Raw genomic sequence first — 22,520 nt, 5'->3', positions numbered from 1 at the left:
GCACATATCCTATGAAACTGACCAATGGGAGCAAGGCATATTTGGCAGCATTTCTAGATTAATCCTCTTGCTACTTAATTATGTTCGCCTAGTATTTCACCCACTCTACGAGGTATTTTGCATGGGATCTCGTCGAGGGTGTTGTAGTTGTTTGGAACATCTGGCCCGAGCGCCCAAATGTACTAAGTCATCGTGGCAAATACCAGGCGAACATAAATCAACAGCAAGCAATAATACAGAAAGTCAATTGCACCATGTGCTCCCGCTCTGAGGGGATTACAGCAGGCTCTCATACTCCCGCTCTTAGGATCCACTTACTAGAGCACATATCCTAAGAAACTGACCAATGACAGCAAGGCATATTTGGCAGCATTTCTAGATTAATCCTCTTGCTACTTTATTATGTTCGCCTAGTAACTCACTTACTCTAGGTGATATTTTGCAAGCGATCTCGTCGAGAAACTCGAAGTCATCATGTGAATGTGCTTGATGAGGGTGTGGTGGGTGATGGTGACATTTTTAATTTTTCCTCTGACCAACACTGGTCGCCCTATAGAGTTTTTGTGACACAGTTTCTTAAATGCGCACATTTTTCCTACGGCAACATTTCAAATATCATTTACAGCAACTCTTGCTGTGGCTGCTTGCTTCTCTATTATGTTGGCCTGGTACTTTATCCTGTCAATGGTCATGAAAATTATCCTTTAAAACAGGATATGGCCAATTTATGACGGATTCTCATTCAATTTAAGCACTTTTTATGTATGCCCCTAAAAGTATGCAATTAAAATTGGTAAATAGATGTAGCTGCATAGGACGTTAATTTAAATTTAAAAAACAGTATTCTTAATTACTGTCTAGAGAAATTACTTACTTAATTGAATATTTAACTCATTGTTTAATTGTGCACGCAGATGGTTTACACCAAATGCATTGATCTAAACTGCTTCACATACATTTCGATATTCTATAATTTTGAAAGCTAATTATCATAATCATATAATAACAATTATATTAACGATCTCTAAGTTAATATGTTGTATAATTGATATATAGCAACTACATTTAACGACTGCGCTACTACCAAGCTCTGTTTAGAAGCAATTAAAGCCGTCATCAAGTATATTTAGAGACAATTTCAGACATCTCGACATTATAGGGCTGTCATGTGATCCAGGTGGTCATTAACTTGAGTTATTTTCGAGCAATATTCAAGTTCCCTTGCGGAGATCATGACCCATACATAACTCGTTGTAGCAAAAAAGCACTCAGCTTATTCGACTCGAAAATAAAGTTGCTTTCTTTGACAAAATATATAAATATTCAACATGTCTAGAATGATTTTAATAGTCATTCCAGAAGGGCAAATCTCTATTTATTATTGTACAATTAGATACGAACTGAACAATTCGTTTGACTTCAGCAATTATTGATGTTTCGTGTAGGAATAGTTCGGAATGTGCGCGTTATTCTCTGTATTTTCCTGCGTCTGCTTGTCCTTAGGCATCTCGGGATCTTCTCGTTCCTCCTCCTCGTCGATGATACTAATGTCACGTATAGAAGGACGGTGACTGCGCCGCCAACCCGTCAAGATCTGAGGCTGCTTCGTCTTTGTCAGCATTCTTGTACCTGTCACGGAAATGAGAATGGCGCCCAGTGGAGCTGTGAGGATGATGCTGAGAATGCAAATAGTCTGCACAGTCTTGGCCCATTTGATTTCATTTTCTGAGGCTTTATCGCCTAAATGCCTTAGCGCCACGGGTCCCAGGGCAGCCTGAACCGTTGCCTTGGCCATCCACGAGAGACCCACAAAGAACTTCTCTTTAATATTGAGACGATCGCCAAAGGCGATGCCAGCAGTGAGAAAGATTCGTATGATGACGCCCGTGAAGATGCAGGCAGCGCCGGTGTAAAGCAAACTCGAGTCCAATTGCGTTATCTTGATTGTGGCACCAGTTAAGCCAAAGAGAATGGGCTCAAAGATCATCCAGAAGATTTCGAAGCCCGTGCCCACCGGATTGTCATCGATGGTCCAGCCATCCTTGCACCAGAAGTAATTCGAAATAAACGATGAGAAGACCACAGCCAAGGGGCCGGCGCCTTCATAGCCAAGCTTGTCACTGCCATAGATGGCCACCAGGTTGCCCACGAAGAGAAGAAGAGTGCGCAATGGCACCACATAGGCGTCGCCCTTCTCGGGAAAGATGCGCGCCAACAAGCCCCAGATGATGCCAAAGCCCAAGCCGGCAATGATGCAGACAGGCACCTGGGAGATCAGGTAGAGTTGTCCCCTGTCCGTGAACATAATCGTGCTAATGATGCCGAAGACGGCCACAGAGATGGCATCGTCGACACCCGAGACGGCGACCACAAGCGTTGGGATACCCTTGGTTACACCATATCCTTTGGTGCGGAGCCGGAAGAGACAAGGCACAACGACAGCTGGAGCAATGGCTGCCATAATGGATCCCAACAGACAACCCCAGATCCAGGGCAGATCGAGCAGATAATGTGACATCACAGCCATGACACAGAACTCGACAAACCAGGGCACAATACCCAGCTTGAGTATGGTCTTGTAGACCTTCTTAAAGGCTTCGGGATCCATTTCGAGGCCAGCTCGAGTCAGAATTACGGTGAGCGCGAACTTGCGACAATGCGCTGTCACTTTGGAGAAGTCGCCATCGAGATTGACCCAGCCAAGACTCTATAAAAAGTAAAATGATAATAAGTAAAGAATTGAGAGACAATTGAGTGGCGAACTCACCTCGAATAATACGCCCACCAAAAGCATGCCGATAAGGCGTGGCAATGTCGTCAACGACATCAGATAGCCACCGAAATTAGCCGCCACTGTGAGCACAACCATGCTGAAGAGCTGCCCGCCAGGGGCAGCAGAGTCGCCAATGATCACAAACGAGATAGTCCAGAGTAGAGCTCCAATTGCAGTCAATGCAATCAGGCGCGAGAATGTCCTAAACGTGGGACACAGTGGGAAGGGAAAGATCTTTTGCCAGAAAGGTGGTTCCCAGGCCTCGTTGGGCTCTTCGCCCCGAAATTTGAGGCAGAAATTGTAGATCCATGATTGCTCCACATAGTTCCCATTGTTGTCCTGTGATCCCAGCACGCTTTGCAGATTATTGTACTTGGCATTGAGCACGTCCAGCGCACTCTGTCTGTAGTTCTCTGTGGGATGCGATGGAGATAGAGTTGTATAGACATTAGTTATATAGGCTTAAGAAATTAAGGCAGCTTTTAGCGTACGGCTCTAATTGAATGATAAGTGTGGCCAAGGCACAACAAAAACATATATGAAAAAGAAGAAGTTGTATGTGGTCAACATATTTGTGGTATAGAAACTGGATATTAAATTGAAGCTGTTAATTGAAAATGTCAAGCGTTCGCTATCAAATTCAATTGACATCAGACCCATAAGTGTTGATTATTTCATTTCATTTCGGTCCCTTAATACTAATTAGCAGTGCTAAGATTTCTTTATTTTGACCACAAATAATATTGAATGCTTCAATTTTAAATATTTAAACTTGAAATATTTGTTCGACTTGTAAAAGTTTTACACTTTGCTCCCTAAAAAAGAGAAAAACAACTCAGTCTCAGCTGTGCAAATACTTTATACGCAAAAATAATTCTTGCTTCTGCAAAGTTTACATAACTTTCACTAGAGATTCGCGTGCTGCTTCTGCATTCATTAGCAGGCTCATTAAGAAGCCGTTCGTAATATGGTTACCAAACAATTCATTACAATATCATTGTACAAATATTTCATCCACGAGTTGCCATTAATTGTGTTTTACGGCTTATGGAGTCGTAAATATGATAAACTCGCAGCAAAGTCAATATTAAATGGAAAAAACTTATAAAGTTCCCAACAAGTATTTAATAGTCTACAATTAAGCGTTTGCCTTAATAAATATACGACTTATTACGCACATTATTTTTTAAGTATATTAAATATTTGCGACTACTAAAAGCACAACCTCTTAATGAAAAATTTTCCAACGTATTTGGCTAAATTATTTATCTACACACGATCAAAATGGGGTTTCTGTGTTTCTTCTCTAGATGCCGAAAGCTTTGCTCCAGTTTACCATATTAATTAAGATCTAATCATTATTATTCATGAGAATAACGATTTGGTGTCCATGAATCACACACATCGCTTAGCCCATTAACAGCTCTGGGTGTCATATGATACGCAATGAGCGCAATACAAAAAAGAAACCGCATAATTGTAATTAACAATGATTACTTCTGTATGGCAAACTTGTTCTGAAATTTGAATTAAATACAAATGAATAAACAATTTAATTTTAATTGCCATTGCCAGCTACTTTAAAGAGATTATCAGAGCAGCTAAAAGCGCTACGAATGCTTCTTAGACACACATAAAACTTGTTTTCGGAAATACAGAACATTGAGTAGAAAACAAATATTGAAGATATGTTTAATAATTTTTCACATTTTTTTTTCTTCCTTAAATGTCCATCTTAAAATTTGTATTACTCATATTGAAAATATCTACATTTTTATTTAATTTCCAATTCCAACTCTATTATCACTCATACGCCTGGTTGGCGGCAACTTATTCAAAATATCTACATTTGTATTTAATTTGCAATTCCAACTCTATTATTACTCATACGCCCGATTGGCTACAACTTACCGTTGCTATATGTCGACATACGATCGCTATCATTGTCATGCGCTAAGGTGTCTTTCAGAATGCTTCTCCTGCGTCCAGGCGGTCCTATTTCCAGCGGTGAGTTTGCTGAGCACTGCAAAAATATGTAAACAAAATATTTTCAATTTAATAATCGCGTGAATCCAAATGGCAGCTGACTGGGCTGACTGATCACTTGATCGGCTCGATGAGCACTTGACGAATTGCGCGCATCATTAAGAATGTCGTCATTCGCATAAACGAATTCACATGAGTTCCACTGCAGTAGGGTCATAAAACCAAAAGTTTCTATCGACAACTCACCTGAGATATTTTACGTGCATGACTCTGATCAAAGGCGGGATTATCGTAGCCAAGCACTGGGCCCTCAGACACAATGCTGACCCGTCGCTTCGGCTGGCTCTCGATCACAATGGTGCTCTTGTGATTGCCATTTGGCGAGGGCGTCTGTGTATCTCCTGCATTGACCACGGCCACAGTGCTAATGGGAAGGGATGTGGGTCGCGCGGGAGGGGGAGCTGGGATTAGCTGAGCTACCCTCTTCGTTGACATTCGTCGTCATCGTTGGGTGATTCGCTTGGACAGGTAATTTAATGGCTCAATGCACTTTATGGCTCGACAACAATCATAACACACACTCAATCACACCCATTCACTTATCCACATTCATTTACAATTTAATTCAATTCGATACGCTACGATTCGATGCGATTCGTTTCGATTCGATTCGAAATTGAAACGGATGCGTTACCCGAGTTTTACGACTATCTCGTTCGGCGTTTAGCGATCAAATAAATCATCGGCAGCTGCCAAAGCTCAGCTCCAACCCTGCTTTGCAGTCGCTGCCTCGCTTTATGGGTGGGGTGGGGGCTCGCTACACTCGCTATACACCACTGATTGCGTGTGTGAGGCGTTGTGAAAAGCGTTAACGCTTTACGCAAATATTATAATAATATTATTGGCTATCAAATAAAAATTAACAGCAATTAGCTTTCATTATTTCACACGCCGACAGGTGAGCTCCAGCTGGGCATGGTCCATGGGCATGTTCTTCGCCATCTTCATCTCTTGTACTCCAGTCTGTCCGGGACCCAGTCACAGCATTCAGAAGTCAGCAGCTGTCGGTCCGTCCTCTTTGATCCGTCTGTCGTTTTGTTTGCTTTTTGCTACTTTAAATGTGACGCATTTTATCTAAACAAATTCACGTGAGCTGTCTGTAGACAATCGTCTCATAATAACGATGCTGAATTAATTATTTAATGAAATTTGTTATTGGTTTTTTTTTTGTTTTTGCTTTGTTCTTTCTTTTGGATTTGCTTGTTTTTTTGCTGCTCTGCAACACATTCCGTTGTTTGAGCAGACTTTTTATGAAACTACCCTGCACAGCAATCGTTAATAAAGTTGTATTATTATTAAATAAAAATAATACATATTTTTACTTAAGTGCTTCAGCATTCAGCAACTAGAATTACATTTACAAAATAAATGTTAGTCTCGTTTCTGAAATGGATGTAATTATTATAGTTATTTAATATCAACAAACCTTCTAAATAATCCCTCAACTAATTACAGGGTATATCTGTGTCGAATCTACTCCCACTCCATACGCTTGTTATTTTTTTTTGTGTGTGCTCTTTTTTGTGTATTTTTTCACATTGTTTTTTCTTTTCTGTTGTCATCAAGTCATGCGGTTCTTCGGATTAAACCCAACAAAACATTTCGACCCATGTGCTCTCCTCTGACTGGTTCGACATTTTTTGCGCTGTGTCATTTAAATCGTTAATTATACAATTTCATTATTTATCGTTCACTCGCTGAGTTAATCTCGATTATCAGCTCATATTCGCCCGTACTATATGTGATACTCAGGCAGAAATACTAATTATCCAACAGGTAAGTTTTGTACAGTTTTCACAAATTGCATGAGAGATTTTCACGCCCATCGGCATGAGTTTGTATTTTCGAATTTAAATTGCTGTTTATTGATGTAGCGATATTTAAAACAAATTAACAAACAAACAAAGTTGTAATTGGGTTAAAGTTAAGCCACTTTGAAAGTACAGTCAAAACTCTTTTTACACAACACTTTAATTAATCAATTCAATTCATAAAATAGTGATAGATGGCGGGAGCTATTAAATATTTGATTGGTTTTGTGTAACGGAAATTAAATTTAGTTTTAACTTTGAGCTTAAGTGTTTTAATATAAATTTAATTTGTAATTTAATTTTTCCTTTTCACCAATACTCCAATTACTCTTTAGGCACAGCACCGTAAAGTATGCAACACAAAATTATATTACAGAAGGGCTTTAGCGGAGACATAAACCCAACTTATAAAATCACTTAATAATTTTGATGAGTGAAAGATGCAACAAAATTTGAAAGTATAAGAGATGCAAGGTAAGTCATTAGATCACATATTCAAATGGTTTACGATACTCACTGTGCAATACAAAATCGTAGTTTTCATTTCCATTTCAAATCAATTTGTCGCATTAATTATTTTTAACTTAATATTTATTTGGAATGGAAATCCATATATGTTTAGTATGTAGTAAGTACGTAATATAACAATCAACATTATATCTTAATCCAACAAAAAACTGGAGTTTGGTGCAATGAAAACCCAAGCGAGAGGGGTTTTACTTACTTGCGGTGTATGATAGGTTTGTTAAATGCGCATTATTCTGGGTATTATCGTGAGTCTCCTTATCCGTAGGCACTTCGGGATCCTCACGTTCCTCCTCCTCATCGATAATGCTAATGTCGCGAATGGAAGGACGATGACTGCGTCGCCAGCCGGTCAACACCTGTGGCTGCTTGGTCTTCGTCAACATCCGGGTGCCCGTCACAGAGATTAGAATGGCACCCAATGGAGCTGTCAGCACAATGCTGAACACGCAAATTGTCTGCACAATTTCGGCCCAGTTGCGCTCTTCGTCTGTAGCATCCTCACCAAGATTCTTTAGTGCCACAGGTCCCAGCGCAGCTTGAACCGTTGCCTTGGCCATCCACGAGAGACCCACAAAGAACTTCTCTTTGGTATTGAGGCGATCACCAAATGCGATGCCAGCCGTAATAAAGATGCGTATGATGACGCCTGTGAAGATGCAGGCAGCGCCTATGGAGACTGTGTGCGAGTCCAGCTCGCTGATCTTGATCGTGGCACCAGTCAGACCAAACAGAATTGGCTCAAAGATCATCCAGAAGATTTCAAAGGCTGTGGACACAGGATTGTCATCGACATCCCAGCCATCCTTGCACCAGAATAGATTCGATACGAACGATGAAAAGACGACAGCCAACGGTCCGGCGCCTTCAAAGCCGAGCTCTTCACTGCCATAGATGGCCACCAGGTTGCCGGCGAAGAGCATGAGAGTACGCAGTGGCACCACATAGGCGTCGCCCTTCTCGGGAAAGATGCGTGCCAAGGAGCCCCAGATGACGCCGAAGGCTAGACCTCCCAGGATGCATACAGGTGCCTGGGCGATCTGATAGCCCAATCCCTTGTCTGAGAACATGATAGTGCTCACAATGCCAAAGATGGCCACAGAAAGAGCATCATCCACTCCAGCCACGGCGACCACAAGAGTGGGAATTCCCTTGGCCACACCGTATCCTTTGGTGCGCAGACGGAAGAGACATGGCACAACGACAGCCGGTGAAATGGCGGCGATAATGGCACCCAGAAGGCAGCCCCAGATCCAAGGCAGATCGAGCAGATAGTGGGACATGATTGTCATGACAGCGGCCTCAACAATCCATGGCACAATGCCCAGCTTGAGAATGGTCTTGTACACCTTCTTAAAGGCTTCCGGCTCCATTTCGAGGCCAGCTCGAGTGAGGATAATGGTGAGCGCGAATTTGCGCAAATGTCCCGTCACTTTGGAGAAATCACCATCGAGATCTACCCAGCCAACATTCTGTAAGAAAAGAAGATGAATACCTTCGTCGTTAGTGTTATTAAATTTGAACTCACTTGGAAAAGTATGCCAACGAGCAGCATGCCAATGAGACGTGGTAGCGTAGTCAGGGATATAATGTAGCCTCCGAAGTTGGCTGCCACCGTGAGCACCACAAGACTAAAGAGTTGCCCGCCAGGAGCAGCTGTATCGCCAATAATCACAAACGCCACAATCCATAGGAGTATGCCTGAAGCAAGTTGAAGAGTTAAATAATGAATTTATAGAGGGGAAATTCTATTACCGATGAGAATAAGCACAATGAGACGCGAGAATGTCCTGAAGGTGGGACACAGTGGATAGGGGAAGACCTTTTGCCAGAAAGGCGGCTCCCAAGACTCGGTTGGTTCTTCGCCGCGGCATTTTAAGCAGAAGGAATACATCCACGATTGCTCCACATAGTTTGTGCTATCGTGTGAACCGGGCTGCTGATGTCCTTGGTACTTGCCATTTAGCCCGTCTATGACGCCCTGTCTATAGTTATCTGGAAAGTAGGAAGGGAAGATAAGAATTACGCCGAGTGTCAAGTACTGAGTGCCGAGTGCAGGAGACCTTTGATTACGCAGATCGATATCAAATGACGTGTTTATCGTCAATTAGCATGCAATTCGAACTGTGTCTGACTGGATCGTCAATAAGAACACGCAATCATCAAGACATGTGAGAGAGCTAAGCGAATATGATCGACTATGAGATATGCATGGAAATGTATTAGCTATTAATATAATTTACACAGTTTAAATTAATAATTTAAAAGAAGTTGTAATTCGCTTTTTATTATAAGTTCAAGTCATTTCGAAATTTGTAGGAACAATGAAAGCTATTTAGAAATATTACTGTCAGTATTGCTAAAGACAATATTATTTCTCTCCGTCTATTAATATAAGCAATAGTTTTTATAAATAAATCTGAAATAATTACGCATTGCATATCCGTCCTTTAATTTGAGCAATCAAATTAATGCTTTGATACATTATTCATCTTTTCATATTTAATAATAAGTCTGAATGCAATAATACGACTGCAGAATAAGTATAAAAGATGAGTATAGTTATGATCATTTGTAGTCAAAGATAGTTAAAGGCAATTGCTGAAACGATATACCCCCAATTAGAGCTCGACCTGTTGCGATTGTGTCTAGTATGTTTTGCGAGCTGAGATTGGAAATAACTCTCTAGACTGCTAATTGATAATGTTGACGGTGTGATGGCAAATTAGATTGGACAATAGCAGAAGCACAAGTGCTCAAATAGAAACGTATTTGCTTTTTGCAAAACTGACACTCTACTAGACAACAATACTCCTATTACGTATTTCGTTTGGCCTTCGCAAGTTCTTTGAAATATTAGCGCCAGCTAATATTTGTATTATGGAATACTCCAAAAATAAACTAAACGGAAATTTTTCAACAATTCTGCATCCTTCACTTACCAAGGCTATGCATAGATCCTCGATCGCTTTCATTGTCATGCAGTGGTGTTTCCTTTAGAATGCTTCGCCTCCTCGCTGGCCCAATATCGGTGTGCGAATGTGTCGAGGTCTGCAGTTGGAAGAAGAGATATTATGATTAAGGGTTTGATTTTATTGATTTTGATTTGAAATCGCAGCCGATTAACAGTCCGCTGTTATCGAGGGGCAAATAATCAATATATGAGCTGGATTATGACTGTGCTTAGAGATTGTCGATTCAACCGATTTATGACTGCCAACAAATCCAAATTTACGACAGCCAACACAGCTCGTAATCGACACAATCGACAACTCACCTGGGATATTTTACGTCTGGGATTTTGCTCAAATGCGAGATTATCGTAACCTGCGGCGCCCACATTCATCGGGGCATCGGAGATAATGCTGACGCGTCGCTTCGGCTGGCTATCGACGACGGTCTTGTGATTGCCATTGGGCATGGGTGACGTGCGGATATCCGGCACGGGATGAGTATTAACCGTCGTCACATTCAGCTCATCGCTCCCCCCGACTTCTCCAGTTGCCGTCATCGTTCTGCGGTTCAAAAAAAGATGCACCGACTCTGATCAGTTTTTGGTTTGATTTACGAGCACTATGAATAGCGAGCGTTATTCGATTAAGTGTACGGTTATACGGTATTCAATTATCACGCCCCCGAGCTGTTTGCGACTTTTACAACTATCTCGTTCAACGTTTCGCGTCGAAATAAATTCATTATCATTCCGCATTCGCGATTCAGATCGACATTCGGTGGGAGTTTTGCAGGGCCGACACAAGTGTATGAGTGTGTTTTGTGTAGGTGTATAGGTGTATAGGTGTGTGTGCGAAATCCACAGAAACGTGTGAAAGGGCTAAAGACTAAGACAAATATTTAAATTTAAATTCATAACTTAACTCAACAATAGCAATAAATATTAACAACAATTAGCTCCACTTACAGTACTATAACAAATGACACATAAGCAGATGCAAACATCATCACATAATCGCATTGTAAGTAATGTTGTAAATAATGCTATTCAAATAAAAATAAAAATATTCAATAAGAGATCTTTGTAGATGGCTTTTAGGTTTTAGGAAGGTTTATGCCCAAATGAATCTATATGCTATATAGAGTTTCAATCTTTAACAACTGCTTCTTTAGGAATTCCTTATCTGCTACTTAAATATTCATTGTCTTTATATATTATTAATTTATGCATCCTAAACAGGCTGAACTTTTGAATACATTTCATTATTTCGACATTTTATTTTGTTGACATTTTGTAAACACAAACAGAAGCCATGTGACTTTAATCACAGCTGACCAGCTGATCTAATTTTGGCATAAGTATACGAATTTAGTTAAATTCAACATTGTTAATTTGTTGTTTATACAAAAGTTACTTTGTATACTGATAAACAATCATACATAACTGGAAATTAGAAATAAGATACAGGGTATTCTACGCAAATTTAGGTCACAAACAATTACAGAGTAATTCTATATGCACTTTTGTGAACCCAATTTAATGTCCATGCCAGCAATAAATGCTTTTGTAAGTTAGTCATAGATTTGTCATAAAATTTAATTGCACAATTGTGTCATACAGTATGATGAGACTGATTTATAGGTTTTGTTACGACCTCCCACCAATTTGTAGATGTTCAACAAAGTTATAAAGGTAAGAGAGATAAAAAAAATGGCATGGCAATAAGCAGAAGGAACAGTTCCTAAAATAGCTCTATAGAACTTTAGTCAATTATTTCTATTTATAAGTCGCTTTGAATGCCATAAGTTTAGTTGCAAATCACATTGAATAGGTATTCATAAAACATCATTTTATTAATTTATTAGCTCTTCATTCATTGGACACGCTGCCAATTATCAATATAGAGCCAAGTCAAACACGGTTAATAAATCAATTGTTACTTAAATATAACCGACGACAACGTCGCATGCAGCTTGTTTATTTGATTCACGCTCTGATTAAGCCACCAAAATACAAATATGAAAGTAGTATGCTTATAAGATGGACTCTATTAGTATATTGTATAAATTGGCAGCAATCAATGTATTTATATTTGCAATGACATCTGAATAATTGACCAGGCACGTTCAATGTTTTTCAATTTTCACCTCAAATTAACGCCATTTCGCATCACAGTTGATATTGACGAAATACGCGGGTAATTCGCAAAAATTGATACCACCAATATTTATGATCTCAACTGATTGGAAGCCGCCGGTTTTCGTTTGCTTTGGGCCAACACTCGTGCTCATGATTTGATGCTGGCCAAAGGCATCGAATCACTGCTGCATGCAAATTTCAGTCTGGCTAAATTTGCATAGCTGAGGCAATGCCGAGTAGAGAAATCTATGTTGAGCGATAGATACTAAGTACTTTTAGTTAAATTTTAAGGTAAATCTACAGCAAATTTAAATTCAACTTTAAAGGTATTTTATTGGAAATAAGAGAACATTTATTTGAAAAGCTTAATAAGAAGACAACTAATATTCTGTTAGTTGAGAAGTCAGTCTTCAATCAATATTTAATCAAAATCGACCACATGCTAGAGACAGCAACTCCTCCTTGAATTTAATTTCAATTGCAACTCCGTTCTATTCATTAGTTAATACACCCAATTGGGATTGGGTCTAATTGACAATTGTCTGGCAAATGCGATGACAAACATTCCTAGTCGAGCATCACGTGCAACTGCGACGAGAATGTTGAACAAAGCAGATTAATTAGCATGTCGGTGTAATTTGTAAAAATTGCAACCATTTTGTTGTTGTGGGCTTTTCAATAATAATACTTGAACTTCAGTTTGATATTGATCAATTTGTTGACACCTTGCGAGTAAATGCTTTAAGTTAACTAGAGCATATACAACAATTACATTTTCTTTTCGTTTTATAAAACCTTTGTTGTTTCGTTTTGTATTTTTGCATATTCGTCGTAATACCTTTAGCTAAATTCCCATTGTGTGCTCGAGCTTAACTGTGAGCCCGTCTATAAATCGCATCGCATTGCGTCGACACTCGGCTTCGGCTTCCAGCGCCTGACCTTGTCGGAGGTGGCATACCAAAAGAAAAGAGCGCGTCGCATTGGCACCGAAACGAAAAATCACTTTACGTGACATGTTTCCCAATATCAATATCGTGTAACCACTGGGCCAGTAGACCATTCGTCCATTCGTCCAGTTGGCCAGTCGACAAGTCGAACATTCGACCAGTTGTTCAGTCGTTCAGTTGGCCGGTTGTCAGTAAGCAAATTTCCACGCTTACTTAGACGCGGGTCAACTGCCCCGGTCGACACTTCGGTGGAAGTCACCCAGAGTTTCCCAAACAGTTAACGGTGCTATTGAATACCCTACACTTTGTGTGAGTAAGGGATAGGGTATGATGCAGTTGTGAATATAGTAAAAAAATAATTATTATAAATTATTATGGAGAAGTGCATTACTTAAATCAAAGCAATTTAATTTATGTTTTAGAAGTCATGGATTATCTTGAAATTTAAACATGTTGGTATTTTATTTCTACTGTATTAGAATATAAGTATTCCACTCTAACTTTACTTTTAAATTCTTTCGATTACCATTCTCCCCAACGACTGCAGGGCATCCTCTAGTCAATCACTTGATTGTTGCACCAACTTTATAATTTGTGTGTTGTTTCGCAATCCCGTCGGATGAGTATCCACCTGCAATTTGTCAGATTCGTGTCGCGCGTTTTCGTTTTTCAACTTTTGTTTACAAATTTTTAAGACGCGTTTTTATTATTAATCTAATCGTTGAATGTCTGGAAATGTTTCTTGTGCTTATACAGCTAATCGGAATAGATAATAATACTTCAACTCGAAATGAAAATAAAGAAATTCGTGCCATTATTGATAAATGTCACACACATTCCACTTGAAGTCAAGTCAAACGTCGTGCTCAATTACCCAGAGACAACATTAACTATAACAAATTACAATAGTTATTATTGATTAAATTACTATCACATTTAAAGTCATTTCATTCATGGGAAGTAATGATAAGATTCAAAACAATTAAGCAGAACATTAAATACACTTAAATTCTTGTTAACTACACAAAAGTGAAAACAACAAATGCAAATTGATTGAATCGCATGACTTCGTCGATCAATTGAAGTTTATTGGGGCTATAATCAGTGAAAAGTATGGTGTTGTTGACGTCAAGGGGAAAACTTCTCCTCAATTGATTCAGCCCGAGATCAATAAAAAAGGCATTTCGGCTCCCAAAGAGTTTCTGATTATATACAACTGGGGCCATAATTTTTCTGGGCAATTGCAATGGCGGCGAGCCGCAGCGCATTTTTATAGAGCCTTTCATAAATTTATCAGATGCCATATATTGCCAATTGTTTATAACAAATATAAAAGACTTGCAATGATTGATGGTACCTCGAATGAAATGAAATACTCGTATTTATTGCGGCTAAGTAGGCACTTGTTTTCTGGCTTATCTGGCCGTCAATATTATTATTATGAATATTATGTATTATGTATGTATGAACACAGTGTGATAAAGCATTGAAGCCCTTTTCTGCCCAATGATTTATGCCGAAGAAAGCTGAGAGAGAAAGAGAATTAATTGAGAAATGTTCGCCGCTTATCGTTAATTGAATTGTTTGTTTTTATTGACGTGAATTGTGATTGATTCGGATGCGGAATGTTGATTGACTAACTTGACGATCGCATCGATCTCGAATATTTGATTACCCCACTTACGGACGCTTCGATTAACCCACACTCTCTGTGTCTTTTTCCCTTTGCCACCACTTGAATGTCAATCAGCCATGAACGGGTTTTATGGCTCAACCAATAATCGTCTGGACATAAACACTTATGTTATAGTGTGCTACTACTGTATTACTTTATATGGGTCTATCGTCTGTCCGGATGTGTGGAATTGATTGAAAAGCGAGTAATACGAATTGTGAGTAAGGTGCTCGGTTATCTCTGTCAAATTGCGTGACAACCATAATTAAGTGCTCTATATAAGTGAATCAATATATTCAAGACTCCATTTCATTTCAACCTTACGAATACGATAGATCTGAACTTATTTTCGAGTAAGTAGTTGTGTTAACATGGCTATTAGCTAATGTTTTTGGGGTAAGGGTAACAGATAAGATTTTTTAATTATTTATTATCTTCAGTTGTTGTTCTTTTGTTTTTGTTTCTAGAGAAAACTCGCTTTATCAAGTCATTGAAAATGTCTCATGCCTTGAGATCTCTTGAACTTTGATAGAAACATATTTACATAGAATTCACCTTTCATAGTGTGGGATATCTGACTAAAAAATATTCAGTATCATTACTGCAATTTTTATCTGTAAGATTTAATTTTTATTTTTTATTTTTCTTGTACTTTTTTTTATATATTTTATTAATTTTCACGGAGTATTCACAATATCAACAAGCATTTGTACAAATTTAACACTTGAACAACAAAACAAAATTTGTATCCGTATTTCAAACTTTTGTAGTTTATAGAATATCATCATTATTTTACACATCTTTATGGCTATTGTTTACTAACGAAATGTAACTAAATAAAAACGAAACTTTTCCGAAAATTTACATATTAAAAGTTTTGCTCAACATCCTATAACCCGACGAACCGGATAAACGCTGCTTTAGCTCACGTACACAGCACACGTACACGAAAGAGTCACAAGCTTAAAGCCCAACTTAAAGCCAAAAGCTTTTAGCGGATGGGACGTGTACTAATACACGCTCACCTTAACTAATACATATGCAGGTGTGTGAAAGTGACTTCCTGCATGAGTTAATAACCCCATTTTTGATTTAGTGGAATGTAAATATTAATTCAGATCATCCAAATTGTGTCAAGTTCAATAAACGACACTTAAATACGTACTAAACGATAACTTTAATGTGATAACAAAAGTACATGTATTAAGAAATCACTCAAACCGGTATTTAAAGCTTAAAACTCAAGTCACTGAACTGACTTCCGAATGCAATTAATTATGATTTAGAATTCACAGCGAATATAAACGACGTGTTGATATCTCGTTCGCAATTAAGTCGATTTGTAATTGCACATGTTAACATAAGTCTGAACACACATTGCTAGAATATTTTGTATTTCGCAGTCTGATTTTATAATTCGCTAATTTGTTAATTGATCACGTATAAAAAATATGAATAAGCGAATTTATACGATAAGTGTCAAGAACTTTTCCTTTCATTTATCACATATTATAAATTTTTCGTTCTTATTTATGAATGGTATGGATAAGATCAGATATCTTATTGCTACAATATTTTGTTTTTCGAAATCAGATTTTATAATTCGCTAATTTGTTAATTGATCACGCATAAAAATATGAAAAAACGTATTTATATTTTTATTATTTATAAATTGTGAGAACTTTTGCGATAAGTGTCAGGAACTTTTGCTTTCATTTATCATATATTATAATTTTTTCACTTTTAATTATGCTTGGAATGGATAAGATCAGATATCTTATTGCTAGAATATTTTGTATTTCGCAGTTAGATTTTATAATTCGCTTATCTGTTAATTGATCTCGTATAAAAAATATGAATAAGCATATTTATGTTTGTATTATTTGTCAAGAACTTTTGCTTTCATTTATCTTATATTATAACTTTTTCATTTTTAATTATGCTTGGAGTTGATAAGATGTCAGAATTTATTTTTGTTGATCATATTCTTAGTACTTCGTTTTTTATAAACACTATTATCAATAGAAGAGTTTCGACATCGAATATTACGTTTCACTTTGAATTAACCTACTTTTTTGTGATGTCTTCAAACAGGAAATTAGACAGTCGACTCTTGTAGTTCAAAATGTGTTGAGAGAAGTTCAAATTAACTTTTACTTTCAATTAGCACGCGAAGCAATCGTTGAACATGTGAAGACGATCGTCGGACTTCCGAGCGTAGCTCCGCTTATTATAAGACTAAATCGCTGCAAATTCTTGTCAACGCTTTATAGGCACACATACACACGCAATCCGATTACAAGCACAACTCACACACGCACACACACACACGTACACTTACTGTACAAGAATCGAAACGCAGCGATTACCTCAATTGCGTACACTGCACTGCTCCTCCCTCTCTTTACACTTCTAACTGTCTTCTTCGCTCTGTTTACGCTCTCGTCGATCGTCGATCGACACGAAGAAGACCCGAAGAAGAACTCTGCGCTTCGGCTGTAATATCTTTGATTGAGCGTGCACTCGCCACATAAATATCGTCATACAGTTAGTTAGACAGCCAAGACATTATATCATAAATATTTAATTCATAAATTTTGGTATTTCGTTCAGTTGAAGCAGTTACCATAAATTCAATCCATCACATACTTATCAATCAAATGCTATTGGCTACTCGAGTTAAGAGTACACTAAAAGCGTGCTCGTAAAACGATTATCACACTCAGTGCTCGATGCATAGCAGTAGTCAAAGTTAAAGGCGAGTTAATATTTACCCAGAAATAACTTAGTGAATACATCAATAACTAAACAACTTTAGTTAACCGAACAACGAGTAAGAATTTGATACGCGAAAGTATGCAATAAAAATGATTGATGGCTAAGATTGTTATTCCCATTGTTGACTGTTGACTGTTCCTCTGTCGACAGTTGGCTGTTTGGCCAGGCTCAATTAGTTTCGAGTTCAAACATTTCATCAACAACACACGACTTGCTTGATGGGTTTATTGCACATCATATAATATTCGCATACCCCGTAAATTAGTCTGAATTTTCCTAGGGTCATTTCAATGCGAACAAACGGAAAAACACAAAATTGTATTTATAAATTGTAATCTTATATATATTTAGACAACAAGCTTCTACTTCAAGAGCAAATAATATATCAAAATGTCGAATAACCAATCAACACTTTAATCGAATAAAACTACGTATAGGTAAATCTGACGGAAGTCTGATGCCTGACTGATTGATTGGAGCTCAAAAATTCCAGCATGTGACAACAAGTACTTCACTTCTTAGTCTTAAATCGATTTAAACCGCACGTGACTCATGGAAAATAAACATATAGATTAGATCTTGCAAATCATATCACAGTAAGCATCTAAGGTTCGGTTTTTGCTTAGAGCACTTTGACAGTTTTAATTCAACCGCCCGTAATAATTTGGTAAATCTTAAGCAAACATCTAATTATGATATTCTACATCAACTTGCTTTATATATGCTAATAAAGTCAAGTTGTTTATTTATTTTGACTGGGCTGTCGTCAAGACCCAACTGATCGATGATATACGAGTTTATATCTAATTAATGGGTTCATTTATTATTTAAATATTAATTTGTTGCCGCTGACAGCTTGACTCCAACAAATTTCCCCTATTCATTCTTATTACTAACAAATTTGTTATTTATTTAACTTTAATAAACCCGAAGAATTAATACAAATTTATTTAAAATATGTCCCTGTTTCTCTTATCTATAATTTATCGTGCTCGAAAGCATTCAAATATTGGATGAAACATTTAACGGAATGATAAAAGAGAATCTTGATAGCATAAACCGCCAACTAGTCTGAACGAGCTAGACAAACAAAATTGTCTTACGTGTAATTTGTTTACTTGATTGTTCGGAATATTTTTTTAACGATATTTGCCGAATGACGCTCAGAAACCCTATACACAAATTTGGTTGGGTAAACAAATCATGTCATTGTATTATCTCTGGCAATAAAGTCAAGTAACTACGAATGATGTGTTCATAATGAGATACACATTAATCTGGAAAATTTCAGAAATAAATACCTGCCCTTTAATGTACTTCATTTCTCTATCCGCGCTTATCCGTGCATTATCCGTTATTAGCTTGAATTGAATTCCATTGAAAAGGTCGTTGAATACTATAATGTATTTAATATGACGCTCCATCATCAAACAGACATCTGAAAGAAGAAGATAAATACCAAACGAGCAAAGTAAATAAAAGTCTCTGTTGCATTTGTTTAATTGGGTTTCCTCTAATCATTTCAATGCAAAGCTCAAATGAAAATTACCAAAAAACCAAAAACTAAAGTGCAAAAGCACCAAGGCTAATGGTTCGTTGAGTTCTGTTCAAGTGGGAGGAGGTTCGAAAGAGCGTAAATTGGGAGTTGGGAGTTGGGAGTAGGAAGTTGGATACAGGATAGATGGATGGCAATGTTAGCCATAAATTAACTTTGACAAAATTACACACACATTTTGCACATTAAAACCCAAATCACGAAGCTAGTGAATGGCAAAGGAGCAATTTCAATTAAAGCTAATTACAACCAATATCGAATGCCAACAATGTCAAGCGTCAAACTCCAACTCTGCTTGCTGACAGCGACAGCGACACCGACACCGACAGCGTTCACTATGGCTACGATGCCACCAATGTGGATAGCGGAATCTGCAACAGTCACAGTTAGGTCACAAGCGGCATCCATGGTCGATGGCTGTTCAAGTGGTTGGGGGTTGGTTGGAGGTTCACTGTCCGTCAGTGGCACAGTTACGGATGCGAATAGTTACACTGTGCGAACGACCGCAAGACGAAAGCCACACTTTGATTGTGCAGCAAGCTGGTGAAACTCTTTAACTAATCTCTGTAAACTCTACAAAATGTATACGCTTGCTGTTACTTAATGAAATTTATTGACAGAGAAAATTGAATGCACTGGGACTGTCCAGCAAAGTTAACTAATGCTTTAACTAAGAAACTTTTACCTTAAAATCCAGCTGCATTGTGATTTTATGTGTCTTTACTCAAACTACACACAACACATATATTTGCAAGTATAAAAAAGAGAATTTTTGTTATCATTTAACAAATATTAGCTTGTAATCTAATTGATGCCAATTGTAAAATGTATGAAATTAGAAACTTGAAATAAATACTCAATTTTTCTGCAAGCGTAATATTTGGTGGCTTTGGTCACACAAAATATTTACAATTATTGTTATCGTTTATCGATCTGCAATAAAGATTAGTCTGTAATTAAATGATGTCAGCTGTAAAGCGTATTAAATGAAATTAAACACGGAATATAAATTAATGCAATTTATTTACAAAATGTGTGTTGGGGCGCAGCAAAGCTCGCTTTACTATATTTTATTTGCATGCAGCTAAATTAAATACCTGATCCGATCTACACTGCAGACAACGTGGGTGACATCCACACTCACACTTATACAAATAAAAATACACACACACACACACAGGCTATAGAGCAAAGAAGTGTAAAAATTTGCTTGCGGGCTTAAGTAAATGGCATTGTCGCCTCCCACGTTAACCGTATGCATGTTCTTCTGCTCTGCTCTGTTCTGTTCTCGAGGATGTCGGGTTGTTTGGGTGCTTCACCGTTTCACTGTTTGGGTGACAGTGACGGCAAGAACTGATGCAGATGCCGTTGACGCTTGCCACGGAATAATTAAAGCAAATTTGCACTTCAGACAGTCAACCATGGCAAAACAACGCAATGCTGGCGACCCACAACAAGAACAACCTCTCGCCCAGGTACTGCTGCACAACAACAGCAACAGCACAGCAAAAACAACCGCATCCCACAGCCACACAGCCCCACAGCCCACAGCCCATAGCCCACACAGCCAACATCCCACATCGCACATCGCATAGAGGCAACCAGCCAACGTCAACAAAAGGGAACAACGCCAGTCAGCCGGGAAAGTATGCGAAAAAATATACATACAATATAATATGGAGCACAGCCAACAATGCCACAGTGAGTGGCAGAAAGACTCGCCCAGGGGCGGACTTAAAACCTCTTGCCAGGTGCGAGACGACTATTGTCTTCGTATAAATATATAAACATGCTTACGTTGATGTTAAATGAAAATAAATGGACATGTTCAAGGTTCAGTTGTGCCTTCATTTTAAGTCGTTGTCATTATTTCAATTAATGCCAGAACTTACACAATCTGGAGTAAGAGAAGCACTTAAAGAAACTACTGTAAATGCCAAATGGTCGTATACATTCTTAATACACCATTCAATTTAATTAAAAATTCATTAACACCTGCTACTGTTACGACAAACTGATTTTTTCTGCATAAAATTTAAAAACATTTACCGAATATATTTTAGTTAATGTCTAAATACCAATAGAGCTATTCAATTTGAAGAGTCTGTAGATATAGAGATGCCGTGTAATAAATTATAATTACTTGAAACAGTATTAAAAGAACTTGTTTTAGTTAATCTCTAAATACCCAGAGAAAAGTTAAATTAAACAAATAGTTTCATATATAATATATAATATGCTTGTGGTATATTGTATTCATTTATAGAATTTTTTTTTTTTTTTTTTTTGTAATTTGTAGACTATTTCCACGTACCAAGAATTTTATTAAATTCAAAAAAATCTTCAGATAAACAATGTAGAAAATGCTCGTTAAAATGCTATATGGTATTACTTATACGACATGGTAGCAAAACTAAATCAATATTGTAGATATTTTGTTGTTTATTTAAGTCGTAAATTCGGTCATAATTCCACTTGAAAACAACATTGTATTAATCTAAATTTAATATGTATTACATCTATCTAGTTTAATGGTTTGTTAATGCCCCAAGGCGCCAAAAATTAGCTACTGAAGTCGTCAGTTAGCGATGCTCGCGGCGGGCCTGGGAAACGAGAGCATACAAAACCCGAAGTGAAACAACGAGAAAGCCGAAACAGCTCTGACAACAACAACAACAATGCGAATGGGAGCGGGAGCAAAAAGTGGATGCTGAGCGCAACAAGGACCCAAGTATAGAAATGCCAACAACAACAACAACAAACGACACAACGAATGCCCGACAATAAACTGAGCTTGCGCCGAAATTTGAAATGTGTAAACGACGCTTGCTGCTCTCGCAACGAAGATGGGCAAGCAACAACAATGGCGAGATGGCAAAATAAAGACACACATACAAACGAACACGAAGCCTCATACACACACACAGACACATAGTAGTAAAGTAAATGTAGTTAGTGAGCAGCGAGCACGAAGTCAGCGTCGGTTTGCTGGTCGCATTGAACGCTCCTGGTCGCTAGCAATATACAAAAAAAAAAGAGTCAAAGTCAAAGTTTGCGAGAGTGTGTGTTTGTGTGTATTCCGTTTCAAAAAGTTTTCAACTTGAAATTGAACTGTGCAAATTGAAAGAAGAAGCAGCAGCAGCATCAACAGCAGCAGCTGGCAGCTCAGTCACAAGAGACAGACAAATTGGAGAGCGCAGTGAGCTATCATTGTTCCTGTTGTTGGTGTATCCGATGCTGCGCTGTTGTTGTTATTGTCGTTGTTGTTGTTGTTGTGGGAGCAAAAATATTTTAACGCAATTAGAGTCGAGGCATCGT

General features: G+C 38.0%; 2 protein-coding genes across 3 annotated transcripts; both read right to left on the bottom strand.

The window, feature by feature from the left end:
• Nucleotides 1-1,298: 1,298 nt before the first annotated feature.
• Nucleotides 1,299-5,505, bottom strand: LOC133850072 (sodium/hydrogen exchanger 9B2-like). Its single transcript, XM_062286039.1, has 4 exons — nucleotides 5,006-5,505; nucleotides 4,685-4,796; nucleotides 2,768-3,186; nucleotides 1,299-2,707 (listed from the first exon to the last, which is right to left on the bottom strand). Exons 1-4 carry the CDS (start codon nucleotides 5,252-5,254, stop codon nucleotides 1,427-1,429), a joined length of 2,061 nt encoding a protein of 686 aa, XP_062142023.1. The 5' UTR covers nucleotides 5,255-5,505; the 3' UTR covers nucleotides 1,299-1,426.
• A 1,698-nt stretch (nucleotides 5,506-7,203) lies between these two features.
• On the bottom strand, nucleotides 7,204-17,105 carry LOC133844470 (sodium/hydrogen exchanger 9B2-like). Of its 2 annotated transcripts, XM_062278481.1 has the most exons (6): nucleotides 16,941-17,105; nucleotides 10,433-10,670; nucleotides 10,098-10,206; nucleotides 8,911-9,150; nucleotides 8,684-8,856; nucleotides 7,204-8,627 (listed from the first exon to the last, which is right to left on the bottom strand). In XM_062278481.1, the coding sequence occupies exons 2-6, from the start codon at nucleotides 10,664-10,666 to the stop codon at nucleotides 7,347-7,349; spliced, it is 2,037 nt and encodes a 678-aa protein (XP_062134465.1). In that variant the 5' UTR covers nucleotides 10,667-10,670; nucleotides 16,941-17,105; the 3' UTR covers nucleotides 7,204-7,346. The 2 variants fall into 2 exon arrangements, with proteins under 2 accessions (XP_062134465.1, XP_062134473.1); XM_062278489.1 differs by lacking the exon at nucleotides 16,941-17,105 and having other exon boundaries at nucleotides 10,433-10,848.
• Nucleotides 17,106-22,520: the final 5,415 nt, after the last annotated feature.

Source organism: Drosophila sulfurigaster, chromosome 2L (assembly GCF_023558435.1).
Source record: "Drosophila sulfurigaster albostrigata strain 15112-1811.04 chromosome 2L, ASM2355843v2, whole genome shotgun sequence".
In the NCBI taxonomy this organism is placed as follows: domain Eukaryota; kingdom Metazoa; phylum Arthropoda; class Insecta; order Diptera; family Drosophilidae; genus Drosophila; species Drosophila sulfurigaster.
This window is presented reverse-complemented; position numbering and strand designations above follow the sequence as displayed.

Bases quoted from the DNA above. Each gene is read 5' to 3' on its own strand.
- LOC133850072 (XM_062286039.1), bottom strand. From the start codon at position 5,254: ATGTCAACGAAGAGGGTAGCTCAGCTAATCCCAGCTCCCCCTCCCGCG. The intron at 4,797-5,005 runs GTGAGTTGTCGA...ATATTTTTGCAG, and splicing joins ATGCACGTAAAATATCTCAG to TGCTCAGCAAACTCACCGCT. The intron at 2,708-2,767 runs GTGAGTTCGCCA...TACTTTTTATAG, and splicing joins TGGTGGGCGTATTATTCGAG to AGTCTTGGCTGGGTCAATCT.
- LOC133844470 (XM_062278481.1), bottom strand. From the start codon at position 10,666: ATGACGGCAACTGGAGAAGTCGGGGGGAGCGATGAGCTGAATGTGACG. The intron at 9,151-10,097 runs GTAAGTGAAGGA...CCTACTTTCCAG, and splicing joins AGGATCTATGCATAGCCTTG to ATAACTATAGACAGGGCGTC. The intron at 8,628-8,683 runs GTGAGTTCAAAT...CTTTTCTTACAG, and splicing joins TCGTTGGCATACTTTTCCAA to AATGTTGGCTGGGTAGATCT.